Source organism: Mustela erminea, chromosome 2 (genome assembly GCF_009829155.1).
Source record: "Mustela erminea isolate mMusErm1 chromosome 2, mMusErm1.Pri, whole genome shotgun sequence".
NCBI lineage: Eukaryota > Metazoa > Chordata > Mammalia > Carnivora > Mustelidae > Mustela > Mustela erminea.
In genome coordinates this window covers 40,507,133-40,524,429 of record NC_045615.1, presented here as the reverse complement: position 1 = coordinate 40,524,429, position 17,297 = coordinate 40,507,133, and the positions used below count along the sequence as shown (strand labels likewise).

The following is a 17,297-nucleotide window of genomic DNA, read 5'->3' as shown; positions in this document are numbered from 1 at the left end:
GACTTCCACATCTTATATACAACTCTTTAATTTTTTGAATACCTGCACATGGGAAGCACTATGATCATTAGTACTAAACACACACACACACACATATTCACTCCTCAACAGCTTAGAACATACTTTTGCACACTGTATCTCTTACAGCAATGAAGCTGGGTTATATTATGGCTCTTGTTTTTTTTTTTTTTTTTTTATTTGATAGAGAGAGATCACAAGTAAGCAGAGAGGCAGGCAGAGAGAGAGAGAGGAGGAAGCAGGCTCCCTGCTGAGCAGAGAGCCCGATGTGGGACTCGATCCCAGGACCCTGAGATCATGACCTGAGCCGAAGGCAGCGGCTTAACCCACTGAGCCACCCAGGCACCCCTATGGCTCTTGTTTTTAAAAAGTTCTATTTAAACGTTTTTATGTTTAATATAAATTAAACTATAATTATAAATCCACAACTTATAAATTATAAATACAAATACTAATTAATAGATAATCAATAAATATAATAATAAATACATAATTGGTAAATATAAATAATTTATAGCAATTGATACATATATAATAAATATATAAGTATATAATCAATATATAAATAAACATAAAATTCAAAAATGATTAAAATAAAATATTACCAATTTAATTTGATTATAATAAAATGCAATTAATAATTATATTATTAAATATTAATAATGATTTATAAATTAATAAACATATCAATTTATATTTATAAATATAAATTAAATTATAATTAATTTATATTTAAAGGTTATATTATGGCTCTTGTTTTTAAAAAGTGGGGGTTTAAAGCTCATGTGCTTTGTGTGAGTTGTCCAAGTTCATTCAGCTGGTAAATTCTGACCTCTGAAATTCAGATCTCTGTGCCTACCAAAATCAGGCTTTTTTTAAAATTTTTTTTACATGCAATGATATGCACAACTGCAAGCAACTAAATGGTATGCTCTTAAGAACACAGGGTACTTTTTAAGAATATCTCCATCCCCCCTGGACCTAATATATGCCATCATTTGGAATTTTCTCCTTGAGCAGATGCCGGTATTCCAGCTACAGACGGTAGCTGTGAAACACAGCTTCTGCTACAGAGAGAGAGAGAGAAAGAAAGGGATTGTGGCCTGCAGCATTTCATCAGTAGCTGTTCAAGCTGCTACTATGTTGCAAGTTCACCTGATGATAGTGGCTGATTTGTCTTTCATTCTCCTGGCAGCCCACAGGGATTTAGATGAATTGGATTGAGAGTCAGATTGATTTCCAAGCTGCACCTGTTTTTGTGAATTTAACATTGGAAAAGACATCTGCCAACTTGTCAGTTCTCTTCTACGGCTGGCAATATTTTGAATAATAGATTTTTCCTTTGGACATTTGTTTGAGAAAAATAATCCGAATCTTATCAAAATAAAAATATTTCTATGATCATGACCGCTATTAAAAATGCTAAGTATAATTTCCTTCCATGAATACTGTATATATTTTAAGCTACTGTGTTTAATAAGCTAAGGATATGTTAAGAGATGTTATCAGTCTATTTGGCACCTCAAACCTGATATGTTTATAACTTTTTTTTTTTTTTTTTAAACTAGGCTCCATGCTGGTGTGGAGCCCAATGTGGGGTTTGAACTTAGACCCTGAGATCAAGACCTGAGCTGAAATCATGAGTTGGATGCTTACCCAATTGAGTCATCCAGGCACCCCTAAACCATAAGCCTTGATCTAACCCACCCCTGCTCCAGTCCACTTCTAACAGCCTCTCCCAGTTCAGTCTTTGGTGACAATATCCTTCCAGTTGTTCAGGCTAAAACCTCAGTGTCATCGTGTGTCCTAGCCTCTTCTCACAACCTGTATCCAATCCATCGACAAATCTTGTTGAATTCGCCTTCAGAACATACTCAGCTTGGACTACTTTTCCCTCCTTGGGTTGCTTCCACTCTGAATCGAGAGTTACCGACCTGTCTCACCTGAGCATTGGTGGTTGCCTCCTCACTGGTCTCCTTGCTCTGTCCTAACCCCTTCTGGGGCAGTCTCAGTGCAACAGCAGGATTGATGCCTTTAACCAGTGAGAGGTCAATTCCTCTCACTCTCTTGTCGCAAAGGCCCAAACCATCCATCACTTTCAAGTAAATTCCATAGTCATTCTCATGTCCTCCCAGGCCCCTTGTTACCACTCTGACCCCTTCCCTTACACCTACTCTGGCCCCAGCCCTGTCCAGCCATGCTGGCCTCTGCTGCTCCTCCAGTGCCCTGGGCCGCTCCTGCCTAGCCCTTTTCCCCACATGACTCATGGCTCACTTCTAGAGCTTCCTTCAAGGCTCTACTCAATTGCCAGTATCCCAGTGAGACTTATTGGCTTTTGTACTCAAGCTCTCTACCCGAATACCTGTCTTTATTTTTCTTCAAACTACTTACCATTATATGTTACTTATTAGTTTTATGCCCGGTTTGTCTCCCCTCCTAGGAAGTGTATGTTGCAAGAGGTCAGGTATTTTTGTTTATTTTGCTAAAGGCTGGATCCCTAATGCCTGGAACTGTGCCTGGCACATAAAGGAACTCAACAAATATTTGCTGACTATTTGTTTAACTAAAAGTTATTTCTTGGTTATAATACCAGGCATTGTATTGAGCATTAGAGTACTATATAAATGTTAGTTATATACCAGGCATTGTATTGAGCATTAGAGTACTATATACCAGGCATTGTATTGAGCATTAGAGTACTATATAAATGTTAGTCTTGCTAAACTATGCTTAAATATATCATTTTAATTAGGGAAGTTTTAATTGGGAATGAGAAATGATTTCTTCTTAATCATTAGACTTTTAGGCACATGGCATTGATTTAAACAAATTTGCCAGAAATGTCCCATTTTAGGCAAAAAACCACTGTTTATACACAATTTATACAGTAGTTTTATCTACAATAGCTATTCTTTTATTTCAGCATATAAATTAAATTTATTATTTATAAACATATAAGTATATAAATAAGTTTATTATTTATTTCAGCATATAAATTAAGCTGTCTCTTGTTTTTGTTTTCCAGAAAAGAGGCACAGTTAGATGAAGAAGGACAGTTTCTTGTCAGAATAATATATGATGATTCTAAAACTTATGATTTGGTTGCTGCTGCAAGCAAAGTTCTCAGTAAGTTGAATGTGTCTTTCCTTCTTTGGCTAAGTTACACAGAGAAGCCCAAAGGAGTACATGAACCGAGATCCCATTATATTGTTAGGTAGGTTGTACACTGCACAATGGTGGAGGGAAGGCTCAGGCTTTCCCGAGTCCTAGTTTTCCTTCATAAGCTCTTTAAAGAGTGGAGAAGCTCTCTGTAGCCCCTCACAGAAAACCATGTGTTGGGGTGGAAAAAAAATTATTGACACTTCATGTAATAATAACTTCAGTTATGGTATCAACAACACAGTAATTACAAAAGTGTATTTGCAGAAAATACTGTCCCTGAATCTCTCTTGTAATCTTGCATTCCATTAACTATTGGTAAAAGAAGTAAGAAACTGAGATCTACATGAAAATTCCTGCAAAGTAGGCAAAGTGTAAACACAGCTTCATGGAAAAAAAAAAAAGTTTTCCTCAGAGTTATTCTCACATGCTTAATTTACAATTAGGCTCCTATTTGTGTAGAATAGAAAGAAGTTTTTAGCTTTGCCACTAATAACTAGAAGAGCAAATATCTATTACAGGACACAAGAATTACAAAGAAAGAATGGAAAATTGTTAATAATAAAAATATCCTGTATCATTAGTAATCAAAACTGAAACAAATATGAAATTTTATTCACAGAGTTGGTTATTTTAAAAATTAAGCATCTAGTGTATTCAACAGTAGAGTCAAAGAGGAAGTCATACACATTGTTAATCTGATGGTAAATTAAGACAACATTGTAGAGAATAATTTTGCATCATTAGTCAGGTCTCTTTAAAAAATGTGCAAACCCTTTAGGAATTTTTCCTCAAATAATTGTTAGATCTATTTGCATTAAGATTGATGTATGTTTTCATTTTGAGATAACTTACATTATCAAAAACTAGGAAAGTCTATATTTTTGATACAAGTGGATTGTTAAATTAATTGTTGTGTTAATGACATGGAAATTAAAATAGATGTTACAGAAAAAATATAAAGATTTTGGGAAATATTAATGATTGAACATTAAGAAACAAAGCAGGATATTGGGGTACATGTTATATGTAACCAACTTACTAAATATGCATATTTATGTGAAGAAAAGTGTTTTTCACCAAAATACTGTTATGTGCATTCTTGATGATTTTTTTCTGTGTTTTTCAGAAAAAATAAGTTAATACACTAAACATAAGTTTTTTAAAAGTTCAGAATTTGTTGTGATAGCCAAGAAACTGATTGTTTTGCATGTAGGTACACATCTGTGCTCTTGACATGTAAATATTTTCTCTTCGCAGATTTCATTGTATTGTTCAGGCCAGAAGTTTTTCTTATGATCAATGACTACTTGCACAAAAATTGAAGATAGTTTAATTTTTTAATTTCGCACCTGTTTTCATTTTTCCCATTAACAATATTCTAGCTGTAATATATTTTATTGTTGTTGTTCTCCCAAACCTATAAACAGATCTCAATGCTGGGGAAATCCTCCAGATGTTCGGGAAGATGTTTTTTGTCTTTTGTCAAGAGTCTGGTTATGATACAATCTTGCGTGTCCTGGGATCTAATGTCAGAGAATTTCTACAGGTAAGCAATTTGAAATCCCACAGTTAAAAGCTCTGAGTTAGTGATTCTCAAACAGAGGCTCTAGAATACTTTTTGCTCTGCCAGCTGGATGACGGTGTCTTGCTGCTGAAATGGAATCACAGTGAATCCCATCAAGTAATTGGGTGGTCTTGAAAGCATTTTAGCATTTTTGTTTCATATTTTTTTCTTGAACTTATAGTTGCTGACCTTGAATATTCAGGTTGTAAATTAACGTTCTTTGAAAATCTCAACATGGCCTATTGTGATCTGTTTAACTGCCCCCTTTTGCATGGTTTATATGTGCTAGTGGTTGTGGTTTTATGTTTTAGATATATAATCTGGTCTTATTTTCTCTTTCAAGGTATTCTTAGTTTGTATAGTGTAATTAAATACTATGGCAGTGTCCATGATGTTCTCTGTTGGGCTCATGTCTTTCAGGTGCTTGACCACCAAAACAAGTTTGAGAAGGATTGCTTCTAGTTACATACTAATTAAGCTACTGTAGCAAGTAGAATAGGAGAGCACTCTCTAAGTCAGTTTCAGGTGAAGTGAAAGAAATAATGTATCCAACTGCCTTTGTCTTCTGTGCTTATTTAAGTTACCTTAAAAGTTGGTACTAGTAAATTACCCATTAGATGAGAGACTATTTTTGGATTGCCTGCCCTATTTTAAGCACAGGCATTTATAAGCCCCTCTTCTTGAAATCTGCTAAGGTTGAAAATTATGTGGTTGTTTGTAAAGGATTATTTCTAAACCAGCCGCTGAAAGCGGCCAGATCTTGCTGGAAAATGATGTCAGTGCAATACTAGCTGAACTCAAGCCCAGTTTTGAGGGAATGTAAACTACTTTCAGTCCAGCTGCATTATTGATTTAACAGCCAAAATAAGAACTGTAGTGTTTAATCAAAATATCTGTTGTTTACATAGTGACATTTTTCTTATAAACTTAAGACAGCATTAAATCAAGATGGAAACTGGTTTGCAATGCCCTGCCATGGATTTATAGAACTACTGGTGTCAAAAGAAAAAAAAAAAAAAAAAAAAGTTGCCAATTCCAAGAGAAGTTGCTGCCAGGAGATTTTTAAATTAAGCTTTAACAGGCTGTATTTAAATGAGTTATTTTAAATGGATCAAAGTTTGATATTTAAAGTTTATTGGGATTTCGGATTTTTGAATACATATTCTGTCTTTTAATACTTTGGTTGGCTGCTGTCACTTTATTGGGAAAGTTGCAATTTGCAGTTCCTCTGTCTTAACTTTGACGTTTGTTCTCAGTGGCCACATCTCCATAGCAGAACAGCTATCCAAAGGAGTTTACAAGATTTGTTTTAACCTCTACTCACTGTGATCATCCAGCTCAATTTGTAAGGGCACAATAGGAGACTAAGCAGCCTCTTGGTGGGTTTCCCTAGGTTCTAAAACTGCATTGTCCTGTAGGATAGCTATTAGTCACTAAGTATATGGTTACTAAGTATTTGAAAGGTGATGGACTGTGGGTAAAATACAGAACAGACTTGAAGGAAGTATAAAAAGGATACAAAATTGCTGATAAATATTTTATATAAATTCCGTTTTGAGATGATAATATTTTGGATGTGCTGAGTTTTATAAAAATATATCATGAACATTAATTTTACCTATTTCTTTTTTCTTTTTTAACGGTGGCCACTAGAAACTTGAACATTACTTATGTGGCTAATATCTATCTGTGCTTTGCTGTGGTGACTTTTATCACCTTCTGTTTCCACTGGATGGTGTTACTCTAAGTAGCCCTAAGTCCTTTTTCCTCCAAGTCAATATGCAACTTTAGTTAATATATCTTTAAATTGCATATGATTTTGGGTTTCTTTCACTGTGAGTGTGAATGATCAAGAAACTAGAAAGTTTGAATACTGTGAAGGTTTTGCCAATAGTGGATATTTTTTTATTTCTTTTTTCCCCTGTTTTTCAAATTGCCTATCTTACCGACAAATTGAATGAATTAAAATACTTAGGTATTTATCTTATGATTAGGCTATTTACATAGAAATTAAATGAATATTTTTTCTGTATAAGTGATGACAGAATAAAGCAACTGATTTTCATAAATTGTCTTAAGATCCTCATTTCCATATACAAATTTACATTTTGCATTATATAAACTAATAAAATATTCTTTTTCATAGACTTTAATCCTTCACTAAAGAGTAAGATAAACTGGGTCTCATTTTAAAGAGTTTAAAAACCTTTCTTTTTTCTGGGTGGCTCAGTGGGTTAAGCCACTGCCTTCAGCTCAGGTCATGATCTCAGGGTCCTGGGATCGAGTCCCGCATCAGGCCTTCTGCTCAGCAGGGAGCCTGCTTCCCCCTCTCTCTCTCTGCCTGCCTCTCTGTCTACTTGTGATCTCTCTCTGTGAAATAAATAAATAAAATCTTTAAAAAAAAAAAAAAACCTTTCTTTTTCACCCCCTGATTTTAATAAATCATCAAAGCCTTAAAATCTATTTCCTAAATACTGTATTTTGAGAATTCTATCACTTTTTTTTGTTTCTTCTACACTTTTGCGTGAACTATTATTCTCGAGAGAGTGGATGGTTTCCCAGCCTCTCTTCGAGCCTCTTCTAATCTCTTCTCCATTCTATAACTCTACTGTTTTTCCTGAAATGCAAATCTGTTTCATTATATCATTTTCTTGCTTAAATCCTTCAGTGATTCCCAATTATTCACTAGAAAAGGTAGAAAGTAATTAAAATGATTGAAACTACTTACATCCCCTATCCATCCTTCCTCTTCCTCTCCTGCAGCCTGGCCAATCAGAACTTCCTTTAGAATCTTTGTTTTTATTTTGTTCTTCCCTTTGTCTGGAACACTGATACTTTCACCTAAGTAAATCCTGTTTATCCCATTGGTCAAATGACTTCTTCCAGGACGCCACTCCTCTCCAATCACTGCCCTTTCTGAGTCAGGATAATTAGCACTTCCCGTATTTTCACAGTACACATATTTCCCCAGCCCTCGTATTTCTCACACTCTATTATCATTTCCTGTTTCTTGGGCTGGAATGTAAACTTCATGGAGCCAGAGACCATGTATAATCTCCTAATGATGGTATCTCCACAGATACAGTCTGTATCTGGGAATGAATAAATATCATTTTTGAAGATTGAGGAATGAAGATTTGTGGTTTGTATAAAAAGAGGAAGAAAATACATCAACAGCTCAAGATTAATTCTTTTATTAGAGATGACAACTTATTTTTATTATTATTATTCTGTTAATGAGACTGTATAGCTTTTTAAGAAATGAATTATAGTTTGAAATGTATAATAATAGACACACAGTAGACCAATTTCCACCTCGTGTGGACGTGGCAAACTGCTATTTATTAATTAATTTATAAGTTACATTATTTTATCTAGAAACTTTTAAAATCATCATTCTAATATCTCCGCTTGCAGTTCCCAGGGAACAATAAAATAGTTACTGGAATTACAACGTGGAGAACCATTTGACTATGCTTTACGCTGGACAGCTGTGACCACTCATCATGATTCCAAGGAGGAATTCCTTGGAAGTTGTCTTTCCTCAGCCTCTCAGTTGGATACGTTATTAAGAATGGTTCTTAGGCCATGCGGATGGCTCAGTAGGTTAAGTAGGACTCTTGATTTTGGCTCAGGTCATGATCTCACTGTCCTGAGATCAAGCCCTGTGTCAGCTCTGCCCTGGATGTAGGGACTGCTTAAGATTCTCTCTTTCCCTCTCCCTCTGTCCCTTCCCACTCCCCTCTCTCTTGCTCTCTTAAAAAAAAAAAAAAGGTAGATAAACCTTCAAATTTATTATCATCCTTTAGTTGATTTAGCAAATGGAAATATGATTTATCAAAGAGATAAAGAAAAACAGGACATTCTGATTTTTAAATTTTGTACATTTTACTTGGATATATTGTCTTACAGATAAGACCATGTTTCAGCAAGAATTTTTCTCCTATTCTGCCATTTTATTAATTGTAAATAGGAAGAAAATGTCCAGTTTCATGCTGCTATTTTTTTTTTTTTTTTAGATTTTATTTATTTATTTGACAGCGATCACAGGCAGAAAGGTAGGGAGAGAGAGAGGAAGAAGCAGACTCCCTGCTGAGCAGAGAGCCTGATGTGGGGCTCCACCCCAGTACCCTGGGCTCATGACCTGAGCTGAAGGCAGAGGCTTAACCCACTGAGCCACCCAGGCGCCCCTCATGCTGCTATTATAGTAGATTTCTATTTGAAGGTTCTAGCATATTGAATAAAATAGTGCAAAAACTATGTAGGGTTTGAAACCTTCATTTAAAAAAAGAAAAGGGCACTCGTGTGGCTCAGTGGGTTAAACTTCTGCCTCTGGCTCGGGTCATGATCTCAGAGTCCTGGGATGGAGCCCTACATCAGTCTGTCTGCTCAGTGGGGAGCCTACTTCCCCTTCTCCTGCCTCTGCCTACTTGTGCTTTCTCTCTCTGTCAAATAAATAAATAAAATCTTTAAAAAAAAATAAGAAAGAAAAAAAAAAGAGAGAAAGGAATGTCCGATTTGACAGTATTTCTACCTTAATCCACACTCATCTTACTTCCACTGTCATATTTGCATTATTGCTGATTGAGTTTTCCAAAAATCACTGCATTAATATGTCCCATTTCACATGCTCCCCTGATATATGATTTTGCCCCTCCCATCACAAAGCAGAATTTGCCTTCCCTTGAATCTTGGTTGACTTTAGTGATTATTTGACCAATAGAACATGGCAGAAGTAACATTTTGATACTACCTAGGCTTGTTTATAAGAAGTCTTAAAGTTTCCACCTGAGTATCTTGGAATAGTTACTCTTGGGATGCTCACTCCAGGAACCCAGTGTCTCAAAGTGAGAAGCTCAAGACACGTGCAGAGGTCACATGTGGGTTCTCAGACAGCGGTGCTTGCTGAACTCCCAGCAAAGGGCTGACAACTACCACCGGCCCTTTGGGTTACCTGTCCTAGGAAAACAGCCTGGTAGAACATTATGATGACACCATCCCCAGCTTCATGAACAGCAACCCAAGAATTTCCTGAGTCCAGAAAGCTCACAGAATCACTAGGGATAATGATTCTTACTGTTTTAAGCCAATTAAGTTTGGGGTGCTTTGACACACAATAATGCATAATTGGAACAGCAGCCTGAGTATTGTTCTCTTCTTCATTTTTTATGTCTGTGTTAGTGTGAACTTGTACACTTATACACACATGTACAGATGAGTCAAGAGTTTTGAGCCACCATGTCTGCTCAGATTAGAATGATATACAGAGTCAGGGAATGAAACCCAAGTCAATCCACGCAGGACCACCCATTCATTCTCATGGGTGTTATATTACTGTTACATTGGATATTCTTTATATCCCAATACTTATACAGAGCTAAAATGAAATTCGAATGAGCATGGAAAGCTGCCAGGTTGCCTAATGAAAACTAGATGAGCACTGAGCAATCTTAGGGATTAGTAAGGATTTAAATTATGAGTCTGCTTATATACGCATCGGAATCTCAGTTGAATAGCAAGCAAATATTCTGTTACCATTTGTTGGAAACGCTGGTTCCTTGTACTAATTTTGGTGTGGCAGCAGCTTCACTCATTCAGTCATGATGTTCCTCTACTAGCACCTCTGTGCAGCCTGCAGTGAAATTTCCTTCAAATTTAGGCTGACTCAAGGTTATGGCTTTTAATACATGGCAGTGATTTAGCCAGCCCATCAGGAGAGTCTGGGATTGATGATGGATCTAAAATTCTTAAATGTTTGTGTGAAGTGTTATTTTGGGAAATACGAGGATTTTCCTGAACAGCTGTGAAATTCTAATACTTCCCTAAATTATTTATAATATTTCTTGGGCAAAAATGCACTATTCATTTTATTTTTAACTTTTGAATTTCAAAAGGACCTGTTTCTCTCAACATCCAAAATGGTAGTTTCTATAACCTGCAGTTTTAAAATGGACAAGTACGGACTTACGAGGGAAGATGAGTATTTTAAAATTGTAAGACTGTTTTTTCTCTTGAAATAACTGACATATGTTTTCACAGTTTTATAATATATTGCCGATTGCAGTATGTCAATGGGATATTTTTTTAAACATGAATTTAAAAGCAATATAATAAGTAAAATATTTTAAACAGGTAATTCTATAACTATTTGCCTTTTTTTCTTTAATTAATGTATTTTTCTTGAGAGGATGGTAATGATAATTATATGTAGTTTTAGCAGTATTACCAGTGAAATAATTTTAGTGATTCTGATACAGTTTCTTTTTAAATAGAGCCTTGCATTATTTCTTCTTAAAAAGATTCTCTGTATCTTTTCAGTTGGAAGGCTATTTCCCATGGTAGTTCCAAGAGGAAAAGGCAGAAGGAGTGTCACGAAAGCTTCCTTCATGTTCTGATCTTCCACTACTTACTTCTAACTTCTTACTTGTTCTGATCTCATGCTATTCATACCTCAGCCTTGGTGCTTCCTGTTACATGGGCTGGGTTTTCCATCTTTATTTAAGTTCTGTTTGTTTCATTCTTGATGTTCAAATTCTAAAATGACTTATTTCTTATGAAACTTGACAAAGTATGTTTCGAATATCATGCTGTTTATACACAGATATTGGTGTTCGTCATGTTTTTCCACAAGTATAAGAAGTGAAAAGATAAGAAATGCTTCAGCTCATCTTCCCTCCTTAAAAAAGAGAGGTTGGAGGGGCTCCTGGTTGGCTCAGTGGGTTAAGGCCTCTGCCTTCAGCTCAGGTCATGATCCCAGGGTCCTGGGATCCAGCCCCACATCTGGCTCTCTGCTCTGCAGGGAGCCTGCTTCCCCCTCACTCTCTCTGCTTGCCTCTCTGCCTACTTGTGATCTCTGTCAAATAAATAAATAAAATCTTAAAAAAAAAAAAAAAGAGACGTCGGAAATGACTGGTTTTTAAGGATTTCTTCCCATTTGAAATCTCCGTTATGTTCTCCAGTAACACAGGCAACTCCCTTCTTATTCACTAGGATAAGGCTACTTGGCAACTGAAAAAAATCTCTCTTAAAACGTTCAAGATGAGGACTTACTCCACCCACTTAACATGTGGATCATTTAGAGATTTTTCATTAGATGCCGAGGAAGCAGGGAAATGGGGTAGTTAATTCCTGGAAACTCTGCCTCTGTAATTTATGTATGAACTTATTTTTACTGTGCATATTACGGCGACAACTTTGATTTATTTCGAACCATTCCAAGATCTTTGAAAATATGGAACTTCAAAGTATTTCTCAAAGGAATAATAAATTCTCGTTTGTTTCCTAAATCTGTGGATTGCGCTAAATCCAGAACCCCAGCACAATTTCCCAGGATGCCAGCACTCCTTTTTCTTCTGTAACTAATAAATGCTAGGTCACAAGATGAATTGGACTTATGGATTAGCAGAATTCCCGAGGAGAAAAGTATATTTGTTTTGCTTATAGAAAATGCCGTAAAATGATACCAGAACACAAGAGGCGACATGAAAATCTGACTACCCTTTTTGGCATCTTGAGAGAAAATAGATAAATGGAACTGCTCTCTTATCCCTTTCTTGTTCTCTGACTTCTAAAGCTCAGAAGAATGAAGTCAGAGCAGACTTAAGCTTTGCTTTATTGTTTGCTGGGAATCTGCTGTGCTGAAATACATGTGTTTACTTTTTTTTATGTTTCTTTTATGTACATATACTTCTTTGTAACTGGTCATTCAGGTCTTTTTTTGTATACCTATTCCCATGGTATATTTAGAAATAAGATAGAATAGTAATTTTAAAATGAAATTCTTGTTCCCCAGAATACATTGTTACCATCATGTAGATGAAGAATTAACTGTATAGAGATCATATTATAAGAGGTAGACAGTGTTGTCCCTTGGCTTTTTTGAGAATCTTTTTTGCGGTCTTTCTGGTTGCTGCAAACGCGTGAAACACGTGCAACCTAACTATGAAGAAGGCTCATTTTTAGCAACAGAAATGTACTCAAATGAAGTCAACTTAATTTTTAATCATGAAGTCCATTTTTAATAGTAGACAAGCTGTGGTCATCACTTGAATTTTGAAAGAATAAAACCAAGTAAGGAAAGCTGTAACTAAAGAAATCCCGAGAGAATTTTGTATGTTAGATACTATCTAAAGAAAATCAATCTTAGATTAAGTGGTGTTAAATCTTTTAGGCTCCAGGAAAGCACTTTACTTGTCCATTTAATTAATAGCAAATTCAATAAAGAGGTTTACGTAAAGCTCTGGAGAGTTGGTTACTGCAAAAACTTTAAAGATGTGCCTTGTGACCTGGTACGTTTTGTATTCCATTGCTTTAAAGTGATAAATATAAGCAATATTTAATTATCAATTTTAATGCCTTAGTATTATCAGTATTTTTATTTAAATTAAAATGGGTCCACATTTAAGGGGCAGTGTTTACCTTTGTGTGACTTGTGTGACTCGTGGAAAGTGGTCTTGGGAGATCCTGGCCAATCTCTGGCCTTCATGGGCATCAGTGGTGCTGCTAATGTAAATGGTGCCAGCTGTTACTGTCTCATGCCATCTGTGTAGTTGCATATAGAAATGTGCTAATGATACAATATGACATGAGAGGAAAATATGTGAGTACAGAAGTGAGGTTGGCATATTGATTTATGATATATTTGAACATTTTGCAGAGGAAAAATGTAAAGAAATTAAGATACATATGTCAAGTTCTCATTAGACTCCTTTTTTCTTTGAAATCAGTCACAGCATAGTTCTTGGGCCTGACTACATTAGGACGTTTCCTAAATGCAGCAATAAGCTCAGTTTTTACTTTGTGAGAAATGGAAATAAGTATCACACTTTGTTGGTGATATTTCTTCTCACCAGATTTTCTCTCACATTTTCCTGCAATACTGGTTGTGGTAGAAGGGATCTGGAAGAGTTAGAAAGGAACAGTCTTCACTTCTTCCCTTTCCAGGGAAGAATTTTCATGAGGAAAACTTACAGGAAGAACTAACTTCCTATGACTCAACCACGTAAAATAGTTTTAGGCCTTACAGTGGTTTGCAGTTTCTAGGAACTGGCTAATACTTAGTGTCCGCCATATTGGATTGTTTTTATATGGTAATAGCAACCTCTAGAGGCAATCAAGATGAACTAAAAATTTTAAGAGCAGACCTGATTTAATTGTAACAGGTGTAATTTTCAGGAAGAAAACAAAAATCTCTAGGCATGAAGGCAATTGAAGAAGAAACCAGACTGTTGAAACATTTTTCTGAATCAGAATGTCAGCCTTTCATGACCTAGCTCAGGCCTTCTCTTCACGTTGAAGTCTTTGGACCCCATTCTTTCAATCTGAGCTATTGGCTCTGATATTTATGCCTCAAAAGCCACTCTGCACTTTGGTTTGTGATATGAACTATGAGGGGCTTAACATCAAGGTCCATGTCATGCAGGTTTGTATCTGACCCTCTACCCTGCCCCTAGCTTGCCCCTCATACGGTTCATAATACATAATGCATATGGAATAGCTATAGAATGACTGAATCTTTGAATGGAAGGGACAGAAAACTATAAACCACAGTGCCATTGCTGCCCTGGTGGAGTATTTCTCAGATTTGAGCACCCATGGAGCCATCTTATACTCACACCCTAATATCTTACTGGATTCTTCTGTTTCCCTAAATTGGCTTCTTTGAGGCATTTGGAACCTGAACCATAGTTCAATTTTGGCCTATCTCCAGCACCTCCTTTTTTATGCATTCTTTTATGCTCATGGGATTCGGAAGCTAATTTATTTTACCCATTTGTTTTTAGTGATAATGACCAGTTATTGAAAGATTACTATTTGCTTGGTGTATTAGTTTTTATTGCTGCCATGCCAAATTACCACAAATGTAAGTGCCCTAGACAAAACAAATGTATTCTATTTTCTAAATTTATTAATTATTTTTATTAACATGTAATGTATTATTTGCCCCAGGGGTACAGGTCTGTGAATTGTCAGGCATATTGCATTTTTTTAAGGTCAGAGTCCATTCAGGTCTCACTAGACTATAATGAAGGTGACAGCAGGACCATGTTCCTTTATGTAGTCTCTAGGGCATAATTGTTTCCTTGTTCATTCAGATGTTGGCAATTCAATTCCCTGCTGTTATTGGGCTGAGGACAATGTCATGTTTTCAATCAAAGTCTCCTTAATTCTAAAGCTACCTCACTCTTAATTCTTATAACCTGCTGTGCTGTGCATATCCTACTACATATATGTAACACACACACGCTAACACATTATGAGTTGTTTATTTGAAAAACCATGTTGGACCAAACGAAACATACAGTTTGCACCATTTCTCCTGGTGATCTTTATATAAATAACTTTTGTGTATTGGTGAGTAATACAGGATGCTGGGGAATTTGTTAGGTTTTATGCTGATGGCAAAGCTGTAAGTACAGAAAATATCTATTGGTAAATGTATTGTTTTCCAAGATTCTGTTCCAAAAGATAATTATTTCGCAGGTCAGCTGTGACCCTCTATCTTGATTGGAGGCTACTGATGAATATGAAACAATCCTGCTATTTTAATTTATAAAATGCTTTTAATTCTAAAATATTACTTCACAAAATAATATGCTTGTTTCATATGCTTATCACTGATACAGGTTTTTGCATTAATACTTTTTAGGATTGTGGTGTAAACAGAGGGTAATATGTGATCACTTTGGGCATCCATATTGTTTATTATAAATGCATATACAACTTTCCCAAGCTCCTATAAATCTGTATATCTTTGTTTTAGCCCATAATTATGTTTTTCTTGCTTTGGGCATTCTGTTTACATACAACTTATTTGTCCTTCTTTCAAGTGTATTAACTGTTAATAGCCATAGATGTTTGTCTTAATCATACCACTTTAGTTTTAAGTTCTCTGTGGCTCTTACTTTACAGTTGTTTCGTTGCACAGGGGAAGGTTGTGCTATGTGAATGTTCAAACAGTCATTCCGCCAACCAACCTCAGACTCAAGCCCTGTTTCCTTATCTTGTTTTCTCAATGTCAGCTGCCGTTGTGGAGGCATCATTTATTCATTGTATTTTCTCTTTATTGCAGAACCTTGATGCTCTGCATGACCACCTCGCTACTATCTACCCAGGTATGCGTGCCCCTTCCTTTAGGTGCACCGATGCAGAAAAGGGCAAAGGACTCATTCTGCACTACTACTCAGAGAGAGAAGGTCTTCAGGATATTGTCATCGGAATCATCAAAACAGTAGCTCAGCAGATACATGGCACCGAAATAGACATGAAGGTAATGGTCAGTGAGGGAGACTCTTCTGAACACATCTGACATGGGATAGTGAACATGATAGTCCATGAATTTACCTTTAGTTATCACTGCTGATGGAACTCATCAGGGTATATTTTAGCCCTACCAGTGCCGTACCAGCAATATAGAAATATTTGGTCTTAGAAGTCATTCTACAGGGTATTTTTTTTTTCTTGTGGTGGCGGATAGCTCTTCCCAATTATACATTGCTTAAGGCAAAATGAAACCTAGTTTGCATCTCCTGTGAGCACGTACCAGCTGGGCAGCAGAAGGCTATGTGACTGGCTAAGCTGTAGTCTTTAGCATACAAAAAAAAAAAAAAGACACACATAATGTGGACAGTCAGATTCTAAAAGAATATAAAATTAGATAGTGTTTTGCTGTTTAATATTTCTTTGTAGATTTTTTTTTTTTTTTTTGGTCTGTTCCCCAAATAGAGTTGGAATCTCTCATTTGATCTAAAAAATTTGCTTTTTTTTTTTTTAATTAGATTACAGGGTGAAAGAAGCCAGGTCTTCTACTTTGAAAATTGTGTTGCTATGGATAATATATGCTCTTAGCTCCGTACAATAGAGAACCATTGTTTGACTCTTTGTAACCCACAGTCTCTCCTAGTCTTTTTTTTTTTGTGTGCTTTTTGTGTGCTCGGCACCTTCAGCCTTGAAAGCCATCTTTCAGTTGCCCAAGTTTGAGAAAATTCGGGAGGGGGATATCCTATTTCTGCTCTTTTTCTTTATGGATATTTCCTAGATGCCAGAGTTATGTTCTAGCACAGATGTGAAGCTCAAACTTTAAGTAGCATATTAGGCCAAATAAAAATTGTAGCATTTAAATTGATGATTTTGGAAAGGCATCCCAGGCCATTCATCTAGTGATGTCATGGTAGGCTTTGTGCTTTTCTTTCTTTAGGAGTTGGTATCGATGGGGCACTTGTTGGTGATTTCGAGGTCCAGTCTTAGTTTTTCTATAACTAGAGACTGGGACTCTATATAACATGACATTATCAAATCCAGAGACATTTAAAAGTGAAATTAAAACCTTGGGCAAAGAATCAAAATTTATCCATGATTAGGAGTCTCACTGGAATTTAGTCAAAATACTAGAATATGCCTTTCATTTCTAATCCTGGCACCAAGCTAACATTGCATCTGTACTAAGTGAGCCTTCATCAGGGGAATAAAGCCCCTTTATTCCCACTGTGTCTAACTACCCTTGTTTTGTTTTGTTTTGTTTTGTTTTGTTTTGTTTAGGCAAGTTGAGCAAGAG

The 17,297-nt window shown here is 36.0% G+C and overlaps 1 protein-coding gene across 2 annotated transcripts in view; it reads left to right on the top strand.

The window, feature by feature from the left end:
• The window catches only part of GUCY1B1 (guanylate cyclase 1 soluble subunit beta 1), a 47,520-nt gene that overhangs the window by 14,660 nt on the left and 15,563 nt on the right, over positions 1–17,297 (top strand). For both annotated transcript variants that reach the window (XM_032332703.1, XM_032332704.1), the window contains exons 3-5: positions 3,044–3,144; positions 4,608–4,726; positions 15,816–16,013. In XM_032332703.1, coding sequence (XP_032188594.1) covers positions 3,044–3,144; positions 4,608–4,726; positions 15,816–16,013 — 418 coding nt within the window. The remainder of the gene's footprint in view (positions 1–3,043; positions 3,145–4,607; positions 4,727–15,815; positions 16,014–17,297) is intronic.